This window comes from Colossoma macropomum, unplaced genomic scaffold (genome assembly GCF_904425465.1).
Source record: "Colossoma macropomum unplaced genomic scaffold, Colossoma_macropomum, whole genome shotgun sequence".
In the NCBI taxonomy this organism is placed as follows: domain Eukaryota; kingdom Metazoa; phylum Chordata; class Actinopteri; order Characiformes; family Serrasalmidae; genus Colossoma; species Colossoma macropomum.
Genome location: NW_023494805.1, coordinates 30,067,057 through 30,094,596, shown reverse-complemented (window position 1 = coordinate 30,094,596; position 27,540 = coordinate 30,067,057). Strand labels below are relative to the sequence as shown.

General features: G+C 39.6%; 2 protein-coding genes across 3 annotated transcripts; one reads left to right on the top strand and one right to left on the bottom strand.

The window, feature by feature from the left end:
* On the bottom strand, window positions 1–18,268 carry gba2 (glucosidase, beta (bile acid) 2). 2 transcript variants are annotated; one of them, XM_036596182.1, is made up of 16 exons: window positions 18,167–18,268; window positions 11,084–11,175; window positions 10,875–10,990; window positions 10,135–10,353; window positions 7,780–8,019; window positions 6,197–6,453; window positions 5,758–5,883; window positions 5,379–5,563; window positions 4,637–4,741; window positions 4,384–4,491; window positions 3,201–3,352; window positions 2,898–3,004; window positions 2,591–2,733; window positions 1,705–1,820; window positions 1,285–1,476; window positions 1–987 (listed from the first exon to the last, which is right to left on the bottom strand). In XM_036596182.1, exons 2-16 carry the CDS (start codon window positions 11,115–11,117, stop codon window positions 775–777), a joined length of 2,313 nt encoding a protein of 770 aa, XP_036452075.1. In that variant the 5' UTR covers window positions 11,118–11,175; window positions 18,167–18,268; the 3' UTR covers window positions 1–774. The 2 variants fall into 2 exon arrangements, with proteins under 2 accessions (XP_036452075.1, XP_036452074.1); XM_036596181.1 differs by lacking the exon at window positions 18,167–18,268 and adding an exon at window positions 16,209–17,362.
* rgp1 (GP1 homolog, RAB6A GEF complex partner 1) lies at window positions 17,626–27,398 on the top strand. Its single transcript, XM_036596202.1, has 9 exons — window positions 17,626–18,003; window positions 18,295–18,410; window positions 20,871–21,004; window positions 22,458–22,541; window positions 22,750–22,899; window positions 24,641–24,787; window positions 25,009–25,136; window positions 25,341–25,518; window positions 26,435–27,398. The coding sequence occupies exons 2-9, from the start codon at window positions 18,295–18,297 to the stop codon at window positions 26,656–26,658; spliced, it is 1,161 nt and encodes a 386-aa protein (XP_036452095.1). The 5' UTR covers window positions 17,626–18,003; the 3' UTR covers window positions 26,659–27,398.
* The last annotated feature ends 142 nt before the right edge of the window (window positions 27,399–27,540 follow it).

Below are 27,540 nucleotides of genomic sequence, written 5' to 3'. Positions count from 1 at the left end.
TTGATTCTAAGTAGGTTATTTATTATGGTGTAAGAATCAGTATTGGCAAGTACTTAAAACACATAGTTTCAGTTTTACATAGTAGCAAAATATGAAAGGGAATAGATCAAACGGGACACTTAAATTAGCCTTCAGCCCTGTTGATATTTGATTACCTAATGTTGTCCATTGAAGAAACAGTAACATCTACAAGTCTACAGTTGTGCAATATGCAAACTGTTTTTCAGTTTGCATATCATATTGAATGGTGATATTATGCCACCTAGTGGACTGCAACAGTTATACTGAGTACAGCAAGCATTCAAAATCATTCAGGTCTTAAAAAGTAACTCAAGTTGGTCTATTTGTTTATTTAAAATCTGTATGTTTAAGATAAAGAGTCAAAGTTGCAGATGGACGCTACCTCACACAGGAATGAATCATAAATCACAGCAAAGTAATTTCAAGTTCATTAGCCCTCACACTATCTTTAGAAGTAGCTAAACAAACGCATGCCTTGGCTGTCTAGTTCTCATTACTTTGACCAAAGCCTTGATCAGTTTGTCTGAGGGGAATATTGTGTGTCTGTAAAACCTGGTACCCCAAATGGAAGCATCCACATTCACAAAACTAAACTCAAAATTGCTACATACACATGCATCTTCAGTGAGTAAACGTCAGTTTTAATTCACATTTGAATTTATACAAAGTGTAACATGTGTTGGGGTCAGAGAGCTTATGTGCAAAAGAAAACAGCAGTTATCTTTAATGACTTCATTGAGCCCCTGTGTCTCCTCAGGAATTTGATGGCTGTCTGGGTCTGTAGCTTTGGCCAGTTTTGTCCAGGGCCAGTTGCATGGCCCAGATGCTGAGAGGTCTCATGTAGGCCAGAGAGCGATAGATTCCCTTCTCACAGTATGCCTCAGGAGTCTGAAAAGCCATTCCTGCTCGTTCCCACACTGTCCGGTAACAACCTTCAGCAGTGTGCAGGCCCTCCTCCAGCATGTCCTAAAAGATAGAGTAAACAGAGAGAACCAGATAGTTAACAAGCAGATACAAGTAATAACTCTAAGAGCATTTTTAATGGCAAGAAATAGAAATGTACTAGGCAAATTTTCAGATGATCTGAAAAATCTCCATACAAAATGTTATTGTTTAAAAATAGCAAAGTAAAATCCTTATAAATTGGTAGGTTTTGGTGTTGGATCAGTCTTGAGTAAATGAGGCTGCTTCAGATGAGCTATCACTGATCACTATCACATCTGATGTCTAGAAGCATAAGTCTTCTTTAAACTCAGTACTAACCTCATAAATCATAGTAGCTGCCAATCCATAGACTACACCAACCCAGACTTCATCTGATTGGATGCTGGAGCGATCAGGCACCCCCTCTGGTCTCATTCCATTCACAGCTCCTATCTGCCCCCCACCAAAGCTCATCACATTAAAATCAAACACAGATTTAAGAGCACTACGGATCTTCTCCTTAGGGAAAGTCTGGGGAAAGAAAGCAGACATTTAAGAACACATCACCGACATACACATCTGTGGTTTAAAATGAAGCTGAAACATATTAGTTGATGTTAGTTAATTGATGCATCTTAAGCTAATAGCTTTATAATAACAGTATTAAAAGATCAGTGGAAACGAGACTGTGACTAGTCTAACAGCTGCACTCACTTTTAACCTTTATTCATGGGTAAGAAAATTACAAATAGAACTAACCTGGAGCTCGTCATTTCCCAGTCCAGATGCCCTCAGGAACCAATAACCTGCACACTGGTCAGACATAATGCTGTTCGACAGGCTTCGCCCGCTGCTGTCATAGTTATAGTACTTGCCTGAGAAAGAGACAGCCACAGGGTGCGTTTCAGTGAAGAATAATACTGCTTGGGTGATCTGACAAGCAAATCACTGTACCAACACCAAAAGTCTTGACCTTGACCAACAGTATCATTTTGCCATTGAGACAGTGCTTGGTAACTCTGCTGCTTTATTCTATGCACAAATTAAACTGGTGCAAAAGAAGCCGTCCACAAGTTCAGCCCATTTTAGACCAGCTAGAAACAATCTGTCAATGGATGACACAAAATAGTGTAGCCTTGAATAGAGGTGGACAACATGCCAAAAATGATCAAAATACTTAAAGAAATCTTCATGATACTCTATGTCACAGTATTTATTTTCTCAGAAATGTTTGAACAGGCAAAAAGCCAGAAATGCCACATTTAACAAATACTATCAAAAACTTACAAATAAAGTACAAATCTTTTTTATTTAACATTTCACATACTGTGTTGCACATCCAATTAAACAAGACTAATTATGCTCTATTTAAGTGCAGTTGGTCAGTGTTTTAGAAGTACTGACAATATCTATGATAAACTCAGAAAAGCTTATTGTGACAAATTGTGATGTAGGTTATCACAATAACAATACATATTGTCAAACTACCCAGCCCTAGCCTAGAATATGGCAGACAACAACAATATAAAATGTACACAATTCAGTTGGTTAAAGGTTTCTGGCCTTGGACATGTTGGGCATCAATAAATTGGTTTCTGGTGAGTAAAAAGTAAAGTCTTTCTAATTGATAAACATCCATACTCACCATTCCACAGTAGCTTATCAAAGGCTGCGCTACCTCGCTCCAAGATGTCTCGGTAGCGTTCGTATACAGAATCACTCTTCAGACGTTGTGCCATCTTACACATTACACAAACAGAGGCTATCCACAGACCCCCGCAGTATGCACTGAAACACACACCAATGGAACTACTGGTTACATTTAAATGGTTTAAAGTCAGTACACTGAGATGCCACATTTTAGCAGACTTTCTGAAATTTTTGATGGGATTTGTAATAATTACGCCTCTGAAATGACCTGTTACATATATTCAGTATTATTCATAACTAACCTGGGTCCTGTCACAGTCCATCCATCGTAAGTCTGGTCAGCATAGCCGGAGTTCTCTATCAGCCCATCCCCATCCTTATCAAACTTCAATTCAGCCTCCATAACTGCCTAGAAATACCAATCAGTGTCCAGTATGCTAAGTGACAGGTGGAACTTCTCTATTAATGATTGTTTTTTCTGTATAGTGTATACATAGTATATAAATAAGCTGATTAGTAAGTAATCCTTAAATCTCATCCTAAACACATCACTGGTTTTCATTTTAAACAAACCTGTCCAGATGACACAGCACTCTGAAACTCACCTGACATATGGGCCACATATCCTGCAGGTACTGTGTATCTTGAGTTAGGTGGTAGTCACGGTAAACCTGTAGAACAAACTTCAAGTTCAGGTCTTTCCAGTCAGCTGTGTCGTAAATCTGGTAAGCATTGAGGTGCGTCCAAGGCTCATCATCTGGTCAGGGAGACAAAAATCGTTACAGTGATTGTCAGAAACATAAAGTTTACACTTTCCACACAACAGACATTCTCAGGGAAGGCAGTTAATTTTAGTGTATTATCTTCTAGATATATCTTGTATGTCTCTGCCTAAAAAGAAATAAAAAAAGAAACATCTTCTGGGCCAGAACTGGACTTACTTCCGTTTAATGTTCTGCATTAGGTCCAGGGCCCAGTTTTCTAAAAATATCATAGGCCTCTTTTTCACTGCAGAGCCAAATAATTCTAACGGCCTAATACCTACACACATACCCACTACAAAACATTTCAAACCCGAAAGCATTCGAATAAATTCAGTTTGCTCAAATAAATGAAAGCAGTGCATGATTTTAAATCCATCATTCAATAAAAATCAAAGCTTCAATCTAAAACCAGTTTCTAAATGTTGAACGGCGCTGCCTGACCAGCTAAAAGAGAGTAGCTGATTAGCGTTAGCTTAGCTAGCATGCTGCCAGCGCTGCTCACCACAGAACAGATTCAATTCTGACTAACAAAAGCTTTACTGACACAAATTTAGATGATACCTGAGAGCACAAATTTGAATGACTAGTGACCGAAAGATGAACAATAAAATTGTTCTGTGGTGCTTCGAGCTGTACCCTGCCGGGCGACACTAATGCTAATGTAGTTATCCGGCTACAGGTGAAACCCACTGCAGTACAGGCTAACAGACAGTAACAGATCCTCAAATACGGTACAATAGATGGAAACAGAAACTGTAATTGGTCTTATGAGTCCGGACCAGCGCAGTACGGCCCTGAGAACCATTTGGCTCGATAGTGAAAAAGTGGCCTATGTTTGAGGCTAGCATATGCTTCCATGTGAAGCCAGCCACTGCTTTTTGTCTTGGACTCCTGGCCTCGAATGTCTGTGGCATCTAAGAGGATCGAACTTGCAAACTTGCACCAACTGAGCCACGCTCAGATGCAGTTTGATGCAAGGGTAAGTTCTAACACCTCCTAAAATGAAAAAGCAGCATTTACCGACCTGGGTCCCCAATGTCATGAGGCACTACATTCTGGGTCTTCACTGCTGAGCATCTACCAGTCATTAGATTCATCCTTTCTGTGGGGTCATGCTGCACCACACTGCCAGCTAGAAAAGGACAGAGAGGGTAAGACAAGGTAATAATAACAACCAGACAATGAAGAGAGATGAAAAAAGATGGATGCAAGAGTTGCAGTTTTTTTTAGGTGTTTCTTCATATATTTACAAAGTATGGCAAAATGATTCCCCTTACCCATATCATACTGCAGACTCAAAGCCAGTTTGGGCCAGAGCATGATGAGTGCAAAAGAAGCATAAAAGTGCACGTCATATGTGTTGTACATCCTGTACTCCTGACCTGGTAAAGAGAGAAAAGCATATTAAACATGGATGTGGAAGATTAACACTTCATTTGCCTGGCCAGAGATCAGGCAGGGTTGTTTCCAGGGAGAGAAAAGCATAACACTTCAGCTTCCCTCTATTTTCATTTACATGCATCAGTACTGCATTCACAACATGTCAATTAAATGATAAATTAGAGTAATAGGTCATTAGTTTAATTCTAGAAACTGGCAAAACCACACAGGCATAATCCATAATCGACCAGTACTCAAAAATTCTTTAGAGATCTGAATTTACTGCCCCAGATCACATACCCCACATCTCTCTCCTGTCTTCTTCTGTTGAATGTGCTACATGCTGTTTTTTAAGTTTGTATGCTTGGAGAGATGCCGGTCAGCGACACAGCAGTGGCAAGTAAAATGTATAAATACAGAGACTTAAAACAGCTCAGTTTGGTTTAAACAAATGGTTTTTCCAAGCATTTCCACTGGTGCCTATTTGTTACATTATAATTTGTATCATCCAGTATGTACCTGTGGTATAGACTTCATGTAACACAAAAGACACTCATCTCAGGTAACTGCACTGATACCAAAATTGTACTAAAATAATACACCATTTTTTTCAACGAAATACTGAAAATAGTCACTCACCCTCTAAATAAGCAAAGCGGCCATACTCCTTGATGATAGGGGGCTGGGCTGGAAGACCACCTTCTTGAGGGCGGAGCCCTCCACTGACATCACAGTCCTCAGGAAGCTCCACCCATACAGTTCCACCATCCACAACAAAGTATAGCTCATTAAATAAAGCTGATTTATACCAGGAAGGAAGAGAACTAAAACAAAGACATACAAAGAGCAAGAGAATCAAGTTTATTCCAGGACAGACTTAATAAAATATGAATTAATTTTACTCAATCCAGATTAGGGAGTTTATAAATGCTTTAAATTATGCACTGTAAATGTATATTAACAAAATCAACTTATTCTGTAGTCTGTAGAATATTTCTAAATAGAAAAATGTGGTTACCTATCTTCCAAAATGGGTCTCTGCCATTCCTCAATGCTCTTCTCCCAGTTTTTGTAGTGTGTAAGTGCGTAGTGAGAGAGAGAAGGGCCTGCGTCCCCTTTGGTGCCATAGTAACGGGTATATCGTCTGAACAAAGGGAAAAAAAAGCATATAACATTGTGCTGTTTCGTAGTAAATACAAAGTCATCAGTTAGTGAAGAACAGATGGCCATGTGCCATCATGAAAGCAATCCAAACACATTCCTTCCATTATTACAGGTGGGTAAAGTAAGAAACTGCAAGTTAGGTATGATACCAATCCTTAAGCAAAGGTATGTTAATTACTTTAATTGCAAACATTGCTTGTGGCAGTACAAAGCATCAGGCAGACCTAGCCAGAAATTCCTGATTGAAATATCCTGCATTATGTGATTGTATATTGGTGTAAAAGGGTGTGTACCTCCTGTGTTCCTTCTCTCTTGAGCCAAAAGTCATTTTTGGCATGTCCCAGGCCAGACTAAACTCTACACTGTTGTGTCCTTGAGCAGCCACAGAGCAGCCCGCTGCCAGTGCAGCTGCCACGGTCTCTCCTTTTTGTGTGGGAGGGCTGGGACCCTCAGGTGAGTCCAACCGGCCATCTTTAATGAAGTCACTCCACAGAGCGCTGCAGGTGCCCTTTGGACTGAATGCAGTCTGATAGCTGATCTCTCTGTCAGACTAAAACACAAAGCATAAAACTATGGAATTGTAACTGCTTTTTGTAGATTATAGTAAATGAAGAGGAATTTCACACATTTTTTCTACATAAATCAATACATAAGATAATAAATGAAGTCACTAAAAGTGGTTTCATGTGAAATGCATAATTCTAGAGAAATTTGGTTTACTCTTTTTCTCCATTACTATAAGAATGGACATCGTTCCAGAGTACATCAAGGCTCTTGGTTTGGGGCTAACTTCAGTCTTGCATATCCTTCATCTTTTGTTTTGTTGTTTATTCTCTCGCCTGCTAGTCAACACTCAGCAGACACATTCCCGCTCACCTAATTATATACGGATAACAAAAACACATTCTGTTTACGCTCGAGTTAAGTGTGATCAAGATCCATCTCTGACCACCTCCGAATGTAGTTTGAGTGATCAGATCATAACCTGCTCACAATGTGCGGTTTGTCCAGCAAACTTTACAGCTGGCACTGTGCATTTGGGCAGGTAGTGTTCTACATCCACCAGATTTGTCCAGAAGCTTAAGTGTGATTCAGCGCTGCAGAGAAATCTTTTCCACTGCTCCACAGTACAATGGCGACATGCTTTACACCTCCCAAGTAGTTTCTTCTGTGATCTTAGGCTTTTTTGGCCATGAACACTCAATCCATGAAGCTCCTGACAAACAGTTTTTTTTTGCTAACATTGCATCCAGAAGCAGTTTGGAATGTGGAGGATATACAGTTGAGGACAGACCATTTAAGTGCATTGTTCTTCAGAACTTGATTGTCTTGTTCAATGAGCCTGTGTGCCCTGGCATGTCATAACTGGTCTGTTCCTACATGTTTAAATTTAACAATTACAGCACTTACTATTGACTGTGTCAGTTCTAGCAAGGCAGATGAACTGACGTGTTGGACATGTGACATCCTACAAGTGCTACACTAAGCCACTGAGCTCTTTAGTACAACCAGTTCTACTGACCATGTTTGTCTATGAAAATTGCATGGCTGCTTGTATGTTTTAATGCACTTCTTAGCTATGGGTGTGGCTGAAAAAGCCAAACCCTACTGATTGTGTTGACATATTTCTGGCCATGCTGTGTATCTGTATAGTTTGTAGCCACAAATCTTTACAACCAGTCAACCTTATAATTCTCTAATTTGCACAGAGAAACTTGAGCCCACCGTTCATACAATCATGTAATGCAGTGCATGTAACCAGAGATTACTCTCCTTGCATGTTTCACATCACACTCAAAATGGTTAAAAGTTGTTACATGACATAGCATTCATGCTTGTTGTCCCCCTGAGTGTCCTGATTATGAAGGTGTGTCACCTGTTTTCGCGCTGCCAGGCATAGAGTGTAAGGATTCACAGAAGTGCAGTGGTGGAGCAAAACCCCAGACACAGACTCTCCCTCCTTTTCCAAGTTGAATGGTTCATTCCAGTGACCCCCGCTTTTATCGTCTTTGTGGCCTGACCCATTGACCATGGTAAACATGATGGAGACATCCAATGCATAGTCATTCTTGTTCTCTATATCCCACACAAACACAGCAACAGGAAGACTGGAGTCCTGCAATCAAGGGTGAGAATTATAGAAAGAGGGCAGTTTGGTTACAGTAAATTAGTGGAGTTTTTTTAATACTTTCTAAAATATTTTAAAATATAAAATATTTTAAATATTTTATGGTAGACTCTTTTTTCCAAGAGCCCGACCAATATAGGACTTTTAAGACTGATACCGATTTCGATATTTGAGGATTTAAAAATCCGATATAATCGATATATCGACCGATATTCTTTTTCTTTGTCAGAAATACATAACAATTTCCCTAACATTTATTATGTGTAATTATTTAAGATCTTCATCAAAACAACATGACAATGCAGTTTAAAAATAAACTCACAACGTTGAGATCTCACACTGTGACATTAGTGTTACGAACACAAACATCCGTCATATTATCATTTACAGAATTTAAATGATTAGCCAGATTACATGCGGGAGCATCTGAACATGGTGTGATACTCATAGCTATATGGAGCTCGTTTTGAGAACCGAATAACATCTCACAGAATATGAATGTGCTCTGCGCTCTAAGAAAACAGTACCATTACAACACACACTACACGTTTGAAAGAGAAGCTAGATAACTTTGTTTGGCTAACTAAGCCATGTGAGATACTTGTTCAGCTCACATTTATTTACATGTCCCCTCTGGTTTAATAATTTCCAATGACTACAATAACTATAGACATGAGAGTCCAAGACACATTAACCATTGCTTCATTTAGGCATGAGGCTTAAGGTGGGTTCCTGATCAAATTTTCCTGTTCCATCTTAAATAGTACAGCATTTACATTCTGGCGCTGTACTGCTGTAACTGCTGCACCATGTAAGGTGGAATGGGAAAATTCAAACAAGAAGCTGGCGAATAAGAAGCTGACTTCAGCTTTGTAATTTAGACAGAATAAGTTAAACGCTAAAGTTTTACCGCTCATTAATGTTTGTTGTTTTCCACTGATAAACACAGCATTAGCTAGCTTTGTGGGTAATCTGATTTAGCAATGAACAATGTTACAAGCTGCTGTAAGCAATGTTGCCAGAGAATTTTTAGAAGTGCCAAGCTAGGGAGAAAAGAGGACCATTGTTTGTTTACTCGATAGAACTGCCACACAGTTTCATAAAAAATCTACAGTAAAGTCGGTCAACAGCTTAGCCTACACCACTCAACTACCATAACGCTAAACATAGGCTAATTTTGATGTTTCCCTGACATCAGCTTTCACGGAACTGCAACAAAAACAGGCATGGCTGACATCAGTGCTGCCAAGCATATTGAGGCTTAGAGGAGACGAGATGTGGATATTTACATTAATTTTTAAGTAATGTATTTCATGTGACAAAAGTGTCCTGTGATGGACTGGCAACCTGTCCAGGTTGTTTCCTGTCTTCTGCCCAATTAATGCTGGGATGGGCTCCAGCACCCTCTCAACTCAGGTCGGCTGACTGTTGTGATTTGTGGGGTGTGTTGCTAACAGGGAAGCTGCAGAGCTTGATGGGCAATGCAATGACAACACTCATAGAATAGTTGAAGGATCTGTCCTCCACTTCTCCATTTCTGTTTTTCTCATTTATTGGCCATTATAAACGCCAATACCAATTTATTTGCAACTGGCTCATATGCCGAATTATCGATCGGGAAGTTTTATTAGCACTTACTATGCTAGTAATTATTCTCTGCTTAACATCTGCAGAAAAGAAAAGTATTTAAAACTAATGTACACAACTTTCTGCTTACCCCAAATCTAGCCAAACAAGTTTAATGTTGCTAACAAGTTTAGCACTATGTAAATTGTATACCTATTACTCACTGAAGGCGTGTGAAGTGTGTGGAAATTTAGACATGCAGTTTAAAAAGTACTAACAGATGGCTATAGCTTCCATTACTTTTTAAGATACATTAGCCTTGTTGGCCCAGTGCAAAACAAAAGAAGCAAACTTTGGAAACCAAACATGTCAAGCTGATTGACTACATTTGGGGTAAGGGAAAACTACAAATTTGATTTTTTTACTTGACTGTTGCATTAAGGTTCTTTAAGTAAGACAAATACTGTACTGTATTTTGGTGAAACTAAAAGTGGAATATTTGACTTTGAAAACACCACCCAGTAATCAGCTAGTTACCTTGTATTCATGTGGAATGACAGGTGACACCTGCCTGCAGGTGAGCGTGACATTCTGGCCAGGCAGATGGTAGACGGTCCAGGCTCGAGGGTACAGAGCATGGTAAAAGCCATATTCGCCACAGTAACCCCAGTTCCAACCCTGCAGCGTGTGAGGGTGCTCAGTAGACAACACCTGCTGGTAAATTGTCCCACTGTCTCTACGCAGACACACTGTAAACTGAGAGAGAGAGAGAGAGAGAGAGAGAGAGAGGAGAGAGAGAGAGAGGAGAGAGAGAGAGAGGAGTGCATGAAGGAAGTGGCAAAAGTAATGAATAGGGACAAATACATCTGCTAGAATTGTACAACGTCACATTCGACCTTAGTCTATACCTTCATATTGTGCAAAAACATTTCCAGAAATGAAGGTATTATACAAAAACATTCGAAAAATTAAAAAAAGTGGCTGTTCGGAACTTTTCTTTGTGAACTGGCTTATATTCTACGTTACCGAATGATCTCAGTAATGTTCTCTAACAGTGAGAGTTACTGCAGTATTTATAACATGAATAATTCAGCTGTGTAGTTCCCAGACTTGTGGCTAATTGTTTTACTAGTGGTTTTAACATTTTATTTTCTTGAATACAGATGTTCTCCTTTCTTAATATATCTTTAGTTGAATGTGCACTAGTCAAGTGCTTTTGTAGTTGTCTAACTTGATCATTTGATTGACGTTAAAATGTCTTTGATGATGAGCCTTACCTGGTCAGCAATAACTGTTTTGTAGTGGTACATTCCTGGGTTGAGCTGCCACCTACAAAATTCTCCCTTCCATCCACGGGTAATGGTACCTCCCCCAATACCACCAAGAGGTGCACCTACAAAAAGGATTGTGAATGATTGTGAGCAGATGATTATGATGTGCTGAGATATTTTCTGTATGCTCTTCTAGACATTTGTACCAGACTTGCCATAAATTTGCCTCAGAGGCAATGGCCGAAACATGTCGATAAAGGGTGCCTTCTTTTCCACCTGTGTTTTCTTGTACCACCATTTTAGATACCTGCACACACAAACATGAAATGAAGATGCAGTTTTGAACAAAAATGTTCCAAAAGCTTTCTGACCATAGGAATAATCCTACAATGTTTCTCTATCTGTCTCTATCACACAGATGCAAACAAGTGTATTAAGACAGTGATTGATGAGAGAGAGAGAGAGAGAGAGAGAGAGAGAGAGAGAGAGAGAGAGAGAGAGAGAAAAAAAGAGTGAGACTGTGCAGGTTTTGTTTTAAATATTGAAATTTAAATACTGAAACACAGTTATTCATTTGTTACACGTACTGTACTGTAGTTTGCAGTGCCATGACAGTGAGTCAGACATAAACAACTGTTCTTTCCTCTCTCTTCCATCAATTTTTGGATGGACACGATGCTTTGTAATTATTGTGTGGATATAGTGTAGAAACAGGTCTTGGATCCATGATAAATTCTTCTAGTCATGACTTATATGCACAGAAGCCACTTCCTTCATTTTCTCCCTCTCTCCCCCCCCAAATATTAATTTTTTTAAAAACTTAAATATAGTGTCCCACATAATATCTCCAATATGCGACACAAGATTCAACACTTCGAAATCTAAGATCCTGTTAATCTCCAGTTTGTCCTTTTATAGTTTCTTGATGTCTCCCACACTCTGCTTCTCTCTCTTTATAAAGGCACGCACAGCTGTTTGTAGGACTGTAGCACTCAGCACAAGAGCTGCTGGAAACAGAGGCCTTTGACAAACAGAAAAGAACAGACTGCATTATGGGACTGGGGGATAAAGCTGGGAATTGTCTCTGTTTGGCTAGGGTTAGCCCTTTTTTACAGATCATTAACCCTCCTCCTTTCCCCATTTTCTGCTTTTCAGTGTTCAGTATTTGAGAAACAGTAAAAACTGGTCTCAGATCTGTGTGAAAGGGCAGATTCTAGCTCTGTTTGTTGGACTTGGATTGGATTGACAGTCCTGTTTTAGTCAGTGTGAATGTTGTCCTTTAATTTTGCTCAGCTTTAATTTTATTTTTAATAAGTGTTTTATTTTTAATAACAGGTTTTTCTGCTATATAAAATTGTGTACTTGTGGACCATTTCTATAGATAACAAATTAAAAAAAAAAAACCCTCTTACAAAAAAAAAAAACCCTCTTACAAGCTGTTGTTGACAACACTGGTAATATGGTTTTCATACACCACTCATTTTGCCATAAGCCAGTGCAAGAAGTTCTTTGTATTGGTGTTAAAGCAGCTGGTATGTCTATGTCAAACTAACACAGTGTCAGTTCAGTGACTGTAAGAAGAATAAATCTGTACAAGAGGAGGGGGTCCGACCTCAGCTTTGTCCAAAAGTTGAATGCTATGTGTGTGAACAATGAAAAAGAAAGAAGGAGAGGGCCTTGAAATGTGGATTCCAAGTTAAAGTTGACAGCTAACTGTGAATCCACTGGTCTCTGAAGACAGTTCAATCATTAACAAAGACCCAAAGTATTATTCGAGATCACTGTGGCTCAATTATTAACTGTAACTGCCTTAGGGCCCCATGAACCACACCTAGACATTGCACAAATCCTATAGAATATAAATAGGCTTAAGGTTGTATTGAGGAAAGCAAATATGTCCCTATAGCAATTTGTGTAAATTAATGGAACATCAGTTCTAAAACTGCATACAATCATTGTCCTTCTTGTATGGAGCACTAGTGTTTGGACAAAGTCTGCAATGTACTAGGCTCAATTCCAGATGTCATAAATTTTACAGTCAATACTGGAAAACTTAATCTCATTTTGCAATCAAATAGAGTAAAATTTGACCGGTTGCAGAAAACACTCACAGAAGCAAAACAACTATGTGACAGAACTGTGTTGATACCTAGTGACTTGGGGTCATTTGTATGATTTGTATGATGTACATTTGTACGATTTATTGGGAAGAACTGACAGATTGACAGAGTCAGTGTCATAGCATTCAAGGCATAAAGCTCTTAAGCCAGATATTCACAAAATGTTTTTCAATGCAGTGGCCATAGTCAGATATTCCTCTTGAAGGTTCTGTGAATATTCTGATAAACCAAAGGTTGTTCACAGAGCCTTAAAGATCATTGATCAAATAATTAGCACAAACTTCACTGCAAAATGAAATATATCTAAATGTAACCCACTACTGTAGATTTTAATTTAAAATATAATTGCAGTTATCCTAGGCAGTCATGTTTGTACATATACAGTGGTGTGAAAAAGTGTTTGCCCCCTTCCTGATTTCTTATTCTTTTGCATGTTTGTCACACTTAAATGTTTCAGATCACCAAACAAATTTAAATATTAGACAAAATGCAGTTTATAAATGAAGATCTTTATTATTAAGGGAAAAAAGAAATCCCCTAGCCACACCCAGGCCTGATTACTGCCACACCTATTCTCAATCAAGAAATCACTTAAATAGGACCTGCCTGACAAAGTGAAGTAGACCAAAAGATCTTCAAAAGCTAGACATTGTGCTGCGATCCAAAGAAATTCAGGAACAAATGAGAAACAAAGTAATTGAGATCTATCAGTCTGGAAAAGGTTATAAAACCATTTCTAAAGCTTTGGGACCACTGTGAACCACAGTGAGAGCCATTATCCACAAACAGCGAAAACATGGAACAGTGGTGAACATTCCCAGGAGTGGCCGGCCACCAAAATTACCCCAAGAGCACAGTGACGACTCATCCAAGAGGTCACAAAAGACCCCACAACAACATCCAAAGAACTGCAGGCCTCACTTACCTCAGTTAAGGTCAGTGTTCATGACTCCACCATAAGAAATAGACTGGGCAAAAATGGCCTGCATGGCAGAGTTCCAAGACAAAAACCACTGCTGAACAAAAAGAACATAAAGGCTGGTCTCAGTTTTGCCAGAAAACATCTTGATGATCCCCAAGACTTTTGGGAGAATACTCTGTGGACTGACGAGACAAAAGTTGAACTTTTTGGAAGGTGTATGTCCCATTACATCTGGCATAGAAGTAACACAGCATATCAGAAAAGGAACATCATACCAACAGTAAAATATGGTGGTGGTAGTATGATGGTCTGGGGCTGTTTTGCTGCTTCAGGACCTGGAAGACTTGCTGTGGTAAATGGAACCATGAATTCTGCTGTCTACCAAAAAATCCTGAAGGAGAATGTCCGGCTATCTGTTTGTGACCTCAAGCTGAAGCGCACTTGGGTTCTGCAGCAGGACAATGATCCAAAACACACCAGCAAGTCCACCTCTGAATGGCTTAAGAAAAACAAAATTAAGACTTTGGAGTGGCCTAGTCAAAGTCCTGACCTGAATCTGATTGAGATGCTGTGGCATGACTTAAAGGCGGTTCATGCTCGGAAACCCTCCAATGTGGCTGAATTACAACAATTACAACAATTACAACAATGAGTGGGCCAAAATTCCTCCACAGCGCTGTAAAAGACTCATTGCCAGTTATCGCTAATGCTTGATTGCAGTTGTTGCTGCTAAGGGTGGCCCAACCAGTTATTAGGTTTAGGGGGCAATCACTTTTTCACACAGGGCCCTGTAGGTTTGGATTTCTTTTTCCCTTAATAATAAAGATCTTCATTTATAAACTGCATTTTGTGTTTACTTGTGTTATCTTTGTCTAATATTTAAATTTGTTTGGTGATCTGAAACATTTATGTGTGACAAGCATGCAAAAGAATGAGAAATCAGGAAGGGGCAAACACTTTTTCACACCACTGTAGTTACGCAACCTGAAAGTTATGTAACAAACACAGATTTGATTAATTCACAGCAGAGAAACATAAATGTTTCTTGGTCTTTTGTCTGGTGACTTTATGGCGAGCAACATAGTTTTTTTTTTTTTACGCAACCAACACGGACAGAGCACATGGTTATCATTAGTAGGTTGTTATGGTTGTTATGTTATCTAAATTATTTGTGGGCATGGGTAAGTAGTTTATTATGGTATTTCATTAAGCTGTGTGTATGGACTTCCTGTAAAGTGGTTCTGATGCTCTAGGTAGAAACTGGAAGATCAGATTTCTCTACAAAATCTTTTCCCATTAATGCAGAACAAAGAACAAAACACTGAATAAAAACTCAGTATGAATGACCACAAAGCAGAATCTCTTACTGGGTTAGGTGAGAACAACAACAGCATCTAGGAAAGTATTTAGCCTAAGGTCACTGTTACGAAGACATGAAGCTCTTTACCCTGGACAAGGAGGGCTTATACCAGTCCAACTTGTCAGACAGTGTTGCATCTACTGTGATTAAGCTAAGTTGAATATTACAGGCAAAACTGCCATTGTGTACTTTTTCATTTCAGACCAGCAAAATCAGTGTATAAAAGTTGTTGTTTCTGAAGTATTTCACTGAACTGTATGTGGCCCAGACTAAATCCACACATATCCCATTTCCCACAGGGAACCTCCGACACCTGATCCCAGCAAGTTCACCAGTGAACACACACGCATTTGCTGCAAACTGTAAATACCAGCTCAGTCTTCCCCCTGAAAACAAGTTATGACAGGAGGCTGCTGGCAGTGATTTCTAAGACAAGAAAAGTGTCAAATGATAACTTACTGCTGTAAGCAATTGCAAAGGTGATAAAGCACTAAAAACTGAGTTTTTGGGGGCTACTCCACAGGTACCTACGTTCTAGGTACTGAAGAAAGTAAAGCAAACCAGAGGACACGCTTGTATCTGTTATTTAAAGACTACAAAAACAAAGTTTTCTTGCACTGTTCCCTTGTTGTGAACTAAAGTCAGAGTGATATTGCACAAACCTCTGAAATAAACTAGGCTTTAATATGTTTCTGTAGGTCGCTTTATCGCTGCTCCAGGAGTTGATACAGAGCAAACAAAGCCTTTCATGGAAAAAAATGCATCACCAAAATGAATGCCACTTTTCTCAAACAGAAAACTTTCTGTTCTGTTTACCTGTGGTTCAGCTCTGTAGTTACATGCACTATAGCAACAAAGAGGAAAAACAAGGGATCCCTTGTAAAGATTGCCACAGACGCTTCTCAAACCATGCTTACATGGGTTTTATGGTTACTCACCTGAGCCCCAAGCCAATGTGTTTGGCTATGTCGGAGAGTGACACGTTTTTGGCCTGTAACGGTGTTCTTTTCTCTTTGAACTCGTGAGCCAGACAGATCCTCCATCCATCCTTTGGCACCCGGTACCCAGTTTCAGTGGACTGGTATCTGGCCATAAGTTCGGCCAATGAAGTGCTGTCGTTCAAATCCATGATGCGGGTATCTCCCTTTCGGCTGCACTATGAATGAATGACAGGTGCGCTTGTGCGTAAAACCTGCCTTTACAGGTCTTTGCAACTGGACTTGTACTTTCTGTTGATGGTCCAGTCAGTAATACTTAATCCCAGCTAGTTTTCGTTCACGGAAAAACCTGGACATGAAGCCTGTGACAGTCCACAGGTGGCCTATCTCAGCGCCCCCGTGCTCTTATAGCACCAATAAACCATATAACCTGCATCAAAACCTTGTGTGATAAGGACTGTACTAACGAGTATGCATATTGACAGGCGCAGTGCGAGTCAGTGGCGTGAACGCCTGGTTAGGCTTAAGCTAGATGCTAACAGTAACCATGGATGGAGATGTAAACAGAACCTACACGACACAACTAGGGTTTGAGTTATCCTTACGAATTAAAACTGCTACTAAAACACTATTTCACAATTTTAGCAGCTAGAAATATGGAGTCAGAGTCGTAGCTAGTATCTAAGAGCTGCACAGACAAATAGACACCGAGGTGCAGCCATCAATGCCACAGCACAGCTAACCCTCCCTCCACCTATCAGTCCAGTCCAACTGGCCCGGATACGTGCGCCAACGTAATTAACGTTACTTAAGTCTTAGACCAGGCTAGCCTCAGTCTAGCCACGATGACATCTTCCAGATCTCTTTCACGCTTGTCGGTGCGGGTGGTTCTTCACTCCTGGGTGAATTTTATGCCATACAAGTCTGTCATCTCCTCTGCTCATCAGTAGACATGTAGACAGGATGCGCTGGTAAAGGACACCGCATCCACTCAGCCCTCCGGGTTTTGCAGCTGATTTAACGTTAACACACTGCCGTGCAGCCTCATCATGGGAGAAGGCAGGTATCTAGGGCGAAAACATGAGCGTTTTCCCCTGGGAAAGCGGGGTGTAACTCTGGTCTTCTTCGCGCATAATGAACTGTGCTGCAAATACAATGGATCTGCACGGTGAAGTTAAACACGGGTTAAACCAAGGCGAGCGCACAGAGGGGGAACCGTGCAGAGCAATACTCACACTTCTTAGATTCAGAAATGTTTTTGATCTAGTAAATACGGCGTATGTGTTTTGTAATAATCTGTGGGATTAAGACTGCCCGAGAACAGAGGCAGGTAAGTTAAGCACACGATGCTGATTGATGAACAGGCGAGCCACGCTCACCCTTTTCCTTTGGTTTCGACATCCATTTGCGTCACATGTGCCACGGCGCCATCCCTGTTGGCCAGCCGTGATGTTTACCGGGGTTCGCATTGTTTTTTGCATATTCGTGTCTTTAGATGTTGTGCAAATATATGTAAACAATATAGTGTTGTAGATAGAGTAGTTACGCTAGTTTGGATCGATTGGACATGGAGCGTGATGTCTGTGTGTAATAGTTTTACCGGTGTACAGGATTAGAGGTGGTCCAGGGAAGAGTTATGGTTGGACATTTTAAAGTCACCCTCAGCTTGTTTTGTTTTCGAGGCGCTGCAGTGTCTCCGCCGGGCGAGCTGGTATTTTGTTTCTCGGATTTTAAGCGTAAAACGGCAACATTTGAGCTTAACAGCTGGTGAATTTCAGCTTTTACCAAGGCCAAGGTACTTTACAAGTTATACATACTGCACAGGCTCTTGTTATCCTGTTCTCGGCGGGGTTGAGCTGCTGGCTAACTTTTCTAACTTGGTTCTCTGAGAGGTTTCTGTACTGTAGGCCACACGTAGGTTAGATGTCTGCGAGGTATTGAAACACCGTAAGACTTACCCATTCCTCTGTCACGGGCACATGACTGTATGTGGTACTCCAGCAGACGTATACGAAGCTTCAGTTTAGGCGCAGTGACTAAATGCCGGTGAGTGAGACATTATTCCATTATTCCTTTTCCTCCTCAGATGATTGAGGTGGTGGCCTCCATGGCCCGGGGCCCTGTGTTTCTGGCTGGAGAGGTTTTAGAGTGTCTCATCACTTTCACCAATCCCATGTCCCACCTTTCTACTAGCGCAAGCAGGTAATTTCCCTGTACGTCATGTCGTGATAACATCTCACTTAAGACAAATAGTGCGCACACTTAACAATTATATTTCTAAAAGCTTAATGAATTGATATAATTATATAGACACATTCTGTTGGAGTTTCTTCCTATAGGCTAGTGAAAAGCGCTGTTATTTATGGTCCCTGTTGAGTGGTGGTTCTCGGACTGGTCCTCAGAGCCCCCCACTAGATGATCCACATTTCTGCTTTATACCTAGGTGTTGTGAGTTGGGACAGAGCAATGTGGACTCTCTGGGGGCTCTAAGGATCAGTTGAAGAACCAGTGCCGTAGAGTGCTAAACATTATTATTCTACCATATTAACAGGGATTTTTTACGTGTTACAAATACTCACATAGACTGCAAGAGCTTAGAGGTTGTGATTTTTCAGACTTGTAATACCAGAAGATGAATCAAATTAGCCAAACTATGATACATAGATAAAATTGGCCTTATTGTCAGGTTGGATCCATACAAACGTCCAAACAGTGAGTGGAGTGTAATTACTGATCTGGATATGCAAATGTAATTCCACCTTTCTTCTCAGATTTTTCTTTTTTCCTAGCTGATTTGTGGTTTAAATCCTTGTTTTTGTTTTTTTATTTTTTTTTAGTTTTTAGAACTATCAAGTCACTTGAAGCCCATGTGCAGTTTAAAAGTGGATATTCTGCTCAGCCATTGGCATATTTAGCTCAGTTACTGGCATATTTCACTCAGCCACAGATGTATTTATCTCAACTGGCATATTCACTCAACCACTGGCATATTTCTTTCAGTCACTGACATATTTTACTGAACCATTGGCTTATTCCACTGTAAGTGGTATTTTAGCATGCACTGCTACCCTAGTTAGTTACCGAACTGATGACAGTATTACTGTACTGTACTATATTAAACTCCAAAAAATCCATGTGATCCATAGTAGATCAGATGCGGCTTGATATTCAAACCAAAAAAAAACAGTCAATATCAAATGTTTAGGATAAACAGACAAATTTGAAACATATTTGAGCTAATGGTACAAATCTAGTCACATCATAACCATTTAAATGGCCAACAGTATCTTTGTGAATAGTTAGTTGTACCTCTTTATGTTGTAGTTATTGTTGATACCAAGTGTGTTAAATTCACAATTTGATATTCAAATACGGGTAGAATGTTAAATTAGTTTGTTTGGTGTTTTTTGGCACACTCAATATGATGCTTTCTATGTGCTATTTATCTAGGACTGCATCAGCACAGTTTACATGAAACTTTATTTCTTACCTGCTTTGCTTGATGTTGCTCAGAGCTGTGATCTGGTAGCCATGTAAGTTCACTTTTAAGCTCTGCCAATGTACTTATTGAGTCCATGGGCTACAGTTCAGCAAAAATCAAGGAGAGATGTTGGGAAACAAAGATTCATTTAACTATGCTAACCATCTTAGACTGACAAACCCTGAAAAAATGGCAGATCACCCTTAAGACCTTGCTTCAAGACAACACATTCTACAAACCCAGAGTTCATTCTGCTACATGTTCCAAAAAGCTGAACACTTGTATAACAGAAGAATGTCGAAAAAATACACTTTCAAAACTGGATCAGTTTGTATCTTCAGTCCCCAAACCATCGTTAAGTGTTGTTAAAAGGAAAGGTGAGGTAACGCAGTGGGAAACATTCTTCTGTTCCAACTTTTTGCAACATGTTGCAGGCATCAAATTGAAATTAGTGTATTTGTGCACAAAAACAATCAAGTGCCTAAGGTAAAACATAAAATTCCAATTTAATACAAGCCAAGCAGAATTTACTTATCACTGCTTTTTATTAGCATTTCATATATTGTCCCCTTTTTTTTGGGAATTGGGGTTGTAAAGCTCTAATTTAATGACAGTGCCTTGTTTTGGCCATATAGCCCACAGCAGTGTTTCCCAACAGTGGTCCTGGAGGCCCACTGCTCTGCACATTTTAGTGTGTTCCCTGCTCCCAACATATCTAATCCATCTAATCTGGGCCCAGTTTCCCAAAAACCATGTTGGCATTAAGAACATCTTAACTGGTAGAGAGAGTGTTCAGTGTGATGCTCACTCCACCATTTAAGAATCATCTTTGTACCAAGGTGCTTTTGTGAAACCTAGCTCAGTTCATTAACAGCCCCTTACTGAGTTGAAGTGGGAGTGTTAAAACCAGAGAAAACTAAAATGTGCAGAGCATGTGAATGCCAGGGTTCAGAGTTGGGAAACCATGCCTATCATATAGCTCTGTTTACGTATCAATATAGTAATTAGGATATAATAAGTGAGAGCAAAACAAATGATCTTAATGGTTTTGATCAGTACAACCCAAAATGAACATTATCTTTACTATTTATTGATTGAAAACATATCTCATGGTGCTCTGCGTGCATGCTATGTAGAATATGTCTTTGCTGCTTCTTATTCTCCCCCCCCCTTATTCCCAGCGAGATGCTTGCGTGGGCTAGTGCTCAGATCCACTGCCAGTTCCATGCTAGTGAGAGCCGTGTGGCTCTACCCAGTCAGGGCACCAAGCAGGATGTACAAGCAGAAAGCGACACTGTGCTCATCCCCAGCAGAGGTAAGATCTGTGCTGAGAAATTTCTCTGTATCCTTTCTGAGGATAAGATTAAGGCTTATCAACACATGGTAGCTACTCCCCACAGTGTTCTTTCGTAGATATGTGACCTTGGGTTATTTGAAAATCAATGTTCTAGTAATGGTGCAACAATGAGCTGTAACATTTCTTTCAAGTTTTGGTCTGAAATCGCTTAACTCAAACTGTGTTTTGATTACGGTACACCAGTTTATTACATTCATTATATATTATCCATGAACACTTTTAAACCTCTATTTCTGTGAACATGATTTTTGTTGGAATCAATTAAACTCTGCATTCTTACACTAGAAAAGAACTGCATCAAGGAGAAAGGACAATTGTCAAAGGACAACAACCATAACACTTGCAAATTTGGCATCAACTTTAGTTTCACTTCTGTATGATTCTAATGTGGTATTTATTGTCTGTCCTTTTTACTTCTTGTATTTTATTGTGCAGTGAATTTGTAAGACATCACATACTGTGTTGTTAAGCTGCCTCTTTGCATCTAGAGTATAATACATTTCTGTAATGGAATTTTGAATGCTCAAAAAACAGACACTCTTTCTGAAAATCAGAACATGTTCAAGGGTTACAAGTTTCTGAATGTGGGAAATGCCAGCGCAGATTCAACTTGAAATATAGCTGTCTTAATTATTGACTCCTATCACACCTGATCTCAACACAGCACTTCTACTCTCAGAAGATTTATGAAGACAGGCGCACACTGAAACCAGCATTTTCCATCTGACAGTCAGTTATGGAAACTACCTCACAATGCAGTCATACAGCTAAACATCATATGATTGTGGCAGAAGTATTAGCTGGTAAATAACTTGACCTAGTTTCCACATTTGCCATTCAGTGTTAATGTTTATATAATGTAGGTATATTTCTGTATTTCCTGCAGCACATTTGATTTCTAAATCATTCATATGTCTTTAATTTAGACACGTATTCTCAGTTTATTTGCTGCTGTCCCTTTATTCCATTGTTAATGGAAATCCATAGGATGCTGCTTTATTATGTTTATAGATAGAAGGCTATACTTTTTTTTGTACTTTTTCCTATTTTCACACTGAAATAGAAACAGCTTCCCCTTTCTGTAACCTGGGCCTGAATAAGAACAGTGGTCTGAGATCAGTTTAAAAGTCCAATTACTCTGAGCTTTGTATATGCATGTGATAAGGATTAGATTGAACTGAGCTCCAGTTAGGATTGGAAAATCATTAGCCTTGTAATTCACAGAAGAACAGCTTGCAATTTTAAATGTATTAAGAGCTCTATTCATAAATAAGATCTGATTTCAGGATTATTGAAGGCCTAATATGCAGCGTGTGACACAGTTAGGCAGTCAGATTTGAATGTGTTTTTCAGTGCTTAGTTTTTTTGACTGTTTTAACCCTCATGTTCTTTTTATGCTCCTCTTGACCAGGGGAACGAGGGCAGTGCATGCTAGACACCCCACCAAAGATCCTGTTCTGTGACCTCCGGCTGGACCCTGGAGAAAGCAAAACCTGTAAGCAACTGTTTAAATCTGGTCATAGAACTTGCCAACTTATTTTATATTTGTATTTTTATATATTCTGTTTATTTCTTTGTTACTACGTTTTCTCAACGTGGCAATATTTTATCTCATCTACAAGTAACACGTAAGTGATATCTTCAAGACACCGCATTGTAATTCGGAATAAAATGTATTTCTCTCTTCCTCTCTCCTTCCATAGACTCTTACAGTGAGCTTGTACCCACAGATGGCCCTCCTAGTTTTCGTGGTCAGGCGGTGAAATATGTCTACAAGTTGACGATTGGCTGCCAGAGAGTAAATTCTCCGATCAAACTGCTGCGTGTTCCCTTCAGAGTTCTGGTGCTGCATGGTAGGTTTTATGTGTACTTGCTACAGACCATTCACTAGCCTGCAGTACTAAAGTTGCATCATCAGTGCTTTGAGCATATGGCCTCCTGCTCTGTACTGATTATAATAGGGCACTGACCACTTGAGAAAGCATGTGGATTGCTTTAAAGTAATTTTCATCATCACTTTTATTTATATAGCATGTTCTGCATGCGTAAGGATGTGTTACAATCATAGAATATGAGCATATTAAACATAAAGTACACAATAACAGCAAAAGACATGTCTGTCAAATACATGCACACATTACATTCAAAGACAAACTGTCTTCAATGAAGATAAAATATAAAATAAGGACAGAGAGGAGGCATTCCAAATAGGGAGAGAATTTCATTATTTGGAAGCTGCTACGCTAAATGATTGACCACCCCATGGACGTCAGTCAGTTTGAACCTTGGAACATGGAGAAAGCCTAAATCAGTCAGTCATTAGTTGATCAAGGTTCAGAATGGAGCATATTAATGGAGGTTCTCAGCCAGGTAATCAGGAGCAATGCTGTGCATAGCTTTATATGTAAGAAGAACTTTGCACTGAACACTGCATGTAATAGGTAACCAGTGAAGACTCAGTGAGAACAGTGAAAAATGAGGGTGAAATGGTCAGTTTTCTTAGAGCAGGTGAGGATTCTAGCAGCTGCATTCTGTACGTATTGTAATCAATTGAGGGTTTTGACAGGAAAGCCACATAAAAGAACATTACAGTAGTCTAACCTGCATGTTACAAAAGCATATATGTGTTTCTACATCTGCTAGTGTAAGGGAAGGGCAGAGGCATGCAGTGTTATGGAGATGGAATAATGCTGTCTTAACCATACATCGCTGAGCCAAAACATTATGACCACTCACAGTGACTGACACTGATTATCATGTAACAACAGCGCATGTCAAGGTCTGGGATATATTAGATGGTAAGTGAACAGTTGGTTCTCATAGATGATGTGCTGGTTGCAGAAGAAATGGGTAGGTGTGAAGACCTGAGTAACTTTGAAAAAGGCCAGACAACTGAGTCGGAGCATCTCTGAAACAGCAAGACTTGTTGGGTTCCTCTAGTCAGCAGTGGTGAGTAAGTGGTCAGAGGCTTATTGATGCTCAAGGGCAAAGAAGGCTCTCCCGTCTGATTTGAATTGACAGAGGGGCTGCTGTGCCACCAAGTCACCTGTCCACTGCCAAAAGAGGCTACAATGGCCATACAAGTGTTGGAATTAGACCTTGGAACAAGAGAAGAAGATTGCCTGATCTGATGAGTTTTACATCACATGACTTCAAAATTCCTCAGATCTCAGTCTGGTTGAGCATCTGTGGGATGTGCTGGAACAAGTACTCCGTTTTGCAGCAGTTCCACCTCACAACATACAGGACTTAAAGGATCTGCTGCTAATATTTTGGTGCCAGATACTACAGGGCTCCTTCAAAGGGTTTGTAGTGTCTGTGTGTCTGGGTTGGAGCTGTTTTGGCAGCACACGGAGGATTAAATGCACATTCAGGCTTATCAGTGTAGAATTGATGTGTATGTAAACTTGAAATGTGTAATATTAGATATTTTGTTACTTGCTTAATCCCAAGAATTGACAAAACATCACCACAGCTATTGCATGATTAGGTCTTAATTTAGAAGCAATTTTTTTCACTTTTAGTAATGACTTATTTAACAGTGCTGGCAAGCTAGTTATGGTGATTCCTGAATGGTGCATATGTGTGCTATAGGGATGCCAGAGCCCCCATTCCCACAGGATGAGGAAGTAGCCCCTTCGAACCCTTTCCTGGAGGAAGAGGAAGGAGGTAGAAGAGACACAAGAACACTGGAGCGAGCACTAGACATGCTGATGATCACCACATCACGCCGCTATCCACGTGAGTGTGATTGTTCCTGTCCTTCCTGTATGTACACATGAAATCATTCTTGCTTTTTTGTTGCTTTCAGTGTCAGTCACAGTGACACCATGCTTGTTTCCCTTCATGGGTATTTTTCCCAACTGTCTCTTCATGCTTATCAGCAGTCATTGCCATGTTAGAGACTGTGAATTTATTTTGTCTGGGAAAATAATCTAGGTTGCCTTTGTGTTTTTCCACAGATCTGTTTAATATTACAAACATGAGGGGGAAGGTGGCCAAATTCTGTATCTTTAAGACTGTTTACAGACTAGGAGAGGATATCATTGGAACGTTTACTTTCTCAGAAGGGGATATCCCATGTTTACAGGTACAAACTAAATGGAAACCTTTTATTATTTTTACCTTTTTTGATTTTACTTAGTACCCCAGGGAATTCTTTTCAAAGCACTATATTTCCAGTAATTTACATGTGGTGAGAAGCAGTGGTGTTTTAAAAGCGGGACATCGATTAGGTGTTAGCTTAAAAGTGATGCACTAACGCTTTGTTTGTGTGTGTTATCTATGATATCAGTATTCAGTGAGTCTCCAGAGTGAGGAGGAGGTCCATGAGCAGTACCAGCGGCGGCCGGGTCAAGCAGTTAGCGTTACAGGTCATGGGCGGCACCTGGAGTCCTGTCTACACACGGCTTCCAGCCACTTCTCCCTGCCCATCCCCCTCAACGTGACACCTGGGTTCAGCACTGACATCGGTCAGTTCACCTTGACACCATGCTCTCTTTCAATTATCTGGCCATTAAAAGGCTGTGTTTCCACTAATCAGTTTATGTGCTCAAATTAAGCTCTGGGATTAGCAGATTATGTTGTTTTGTTGACCTAAATTATGCCAATGACACATTAAGAATTAGTTCTTGCTTAATGTAAACTTTGCAGAGGTTGTGCTGCAAACCTACAAAGTGCACCTACAATACTGTGCAATGACAGTTCTTTATAAAATTAATTCCCAGTCAAAATGGCCATTAGGTACAAATTATTCTTCTGCATCAGGGAGAAAAAAGCAGAAAATATATTTAACAGAAAATAACAAAGAAGCCTCAGTAACAAAACATATCTTTTTTTTCATTATATAATGTGTCCACCTGTTGTATTTCTGCTTCTCACAATCCAAGTAATCCCAAACACATTTGATGTTGAGGTGTTCACTCTGGGTTGGCCAGTGCATTATTCTGAGAACAAAAGCAGCTTCTTTGTTTGATTTGGAGATTTTCTCTTTTTCTATTTCCTTTTCTCAATAACGGCTTCTTGCTTCTACCAGGTCTTGCAGTCGTTAGGAGTCCTGTTTTCTGTATTGGCAACTCCTGTTTTTTTTCCAAATATTTAACTTTGATTTCCCTTTCCTTATACAAGTAGATTATTAATATCTAAACTCCTCAGAAATATCACCTGAAGATGACAAACATGGCCAGTTTCATATTAAAAGAAATAAATGAAGGGTGGTCTTTCATTTTTACACAGTACTGTAAGTGTACTTAATGAACTGCTAAAGTCATTGTACAGTATGTCAGACACTTCAACACTTTATCTTGTTGAGTAGCTGTTATGCATGCTGAGTATGATGTCTGCATGATAAGAATCAAATAAAGAATCTTTGTCTTTTTCTCTTTGTAGTGACTCTAAGATGGCGTCTACATTTTGAGTTTGTCACAGCAAGAGAACCCGTGGAGTTGCCGACTGTACTTCAGAACCAATCAGAAGTCACAGTATGGACTGGGGCAGAGCAGGTGGACGTAGATACCTTCAGTTGGGACCTGCCAATCAAAGTGCTGCCCACCAATCCGGCTCTAGCTTCATATGTTTCACAATTTACAGGGACCAATAGCATCAATATCTGAGTAGGGAATGTGGTGTGGTGCAGTGTGTGTGTGTGTGTGTGCATGGACATGAATCTTGATCATCTGGTATTCCAGATCAAAAGCCAGCATTGTCTTGTTTATGGTCTTTTATTTGTTTTTATCTTTTGCAGTGCAATGAATATATACACACACACATACACACATACACACACATACACACACACACACACACACACACACACACACACATATATATGTGTGTGTGTGTGTGTGTGTGTGTGTGTATATGTATTTGTCAACTTGTGCTAAACACTTTTAACATTTCAGACATGACCAACCCAAGACTTTTTTCCATATTTATTGTATTTTTCAGCCTTTATGTGCTAATCTATATCATTTTACACAAAATCTTGCCTGTTGAGCTGCTCTATTTTTTATGCAAATACTTGTATGTTTTTCAGTGTGTTTATCTATGTGTGACAAGAGCCAGTAATGTACAGAGTGTCTCTAATGAAAGTGTTCTTGGCAAATAAAAGTGGAGGAATCGTAGAGAAATGTAAGTTACTTTCACTCAAAGGACTAAGAAATGCGTTATTTTCCGCATGTTTTATTCAGATAAATGTGGTAAGGTACACAAGAAACGAATACACGTATGACAAGTGCCAAGCTGCTCATTTACAATAGTGCATGAGGTGATATATGAAAGCTACATCCATACTGTTTATTTGGACAATATATGAACTCAGTTTGTTAAGAACAATGTAATAAAGGATCCAAATCTTGTAGAGCACATTCTTTAAGTAGAGTTTACAGGGTATAAATGTTGATTTATTTTTTTTTAAGATTTGTTTTTTGCACCGTTTCTAATCCCTGTTGGACAGAACCTACACAGTCAGAAGACATATAAAAGCAGTACCGTTC

Coding starts and splice junctions, on each gene's coding strand:
- gba2 (XM_036596181.1), bottom strand. CDS start 16,399: ATGGATTTGAACGACAGCACTTCATTGGCCGAACTTATGGCCAGATAC. Junction 10,991..11,083: donor GCCTCTGAGGCAAATTTATG/GCAAGTCTGGTA, acceptor TCCTTTTTGTAG/GTGCACCTCTTGGTGGTATT. Junction 4,492..4,636: donor GAGTCTGCAGTATGATATGG/GTAAGGGGAATC, acceptor GTCCTTTTCTAG/CTGGCAGTGTGGTGCAGCAT.
- rgp1 (XM_036596202.1), top strand. CDS start 18,295: ATGATTGAGGTGGTGGCCTCCATGGCCCGGGGCCCTGTGTTTCTGGCT. Junction 18,411..20,870: donor CTTTCTACTAGCGCAAGCAG/GTAATTTCCCTG, acceptor CCTTATTCCCAG/CGAGATGCTTGCGTGGGCTA. Junction 25,519..26,434: donor TGGGTTCAGCACTGACATCG/GTCAGTTCACCT, acceptor TTCTCTTTGTAG/TGACTCTAAGATGGCGTCTA.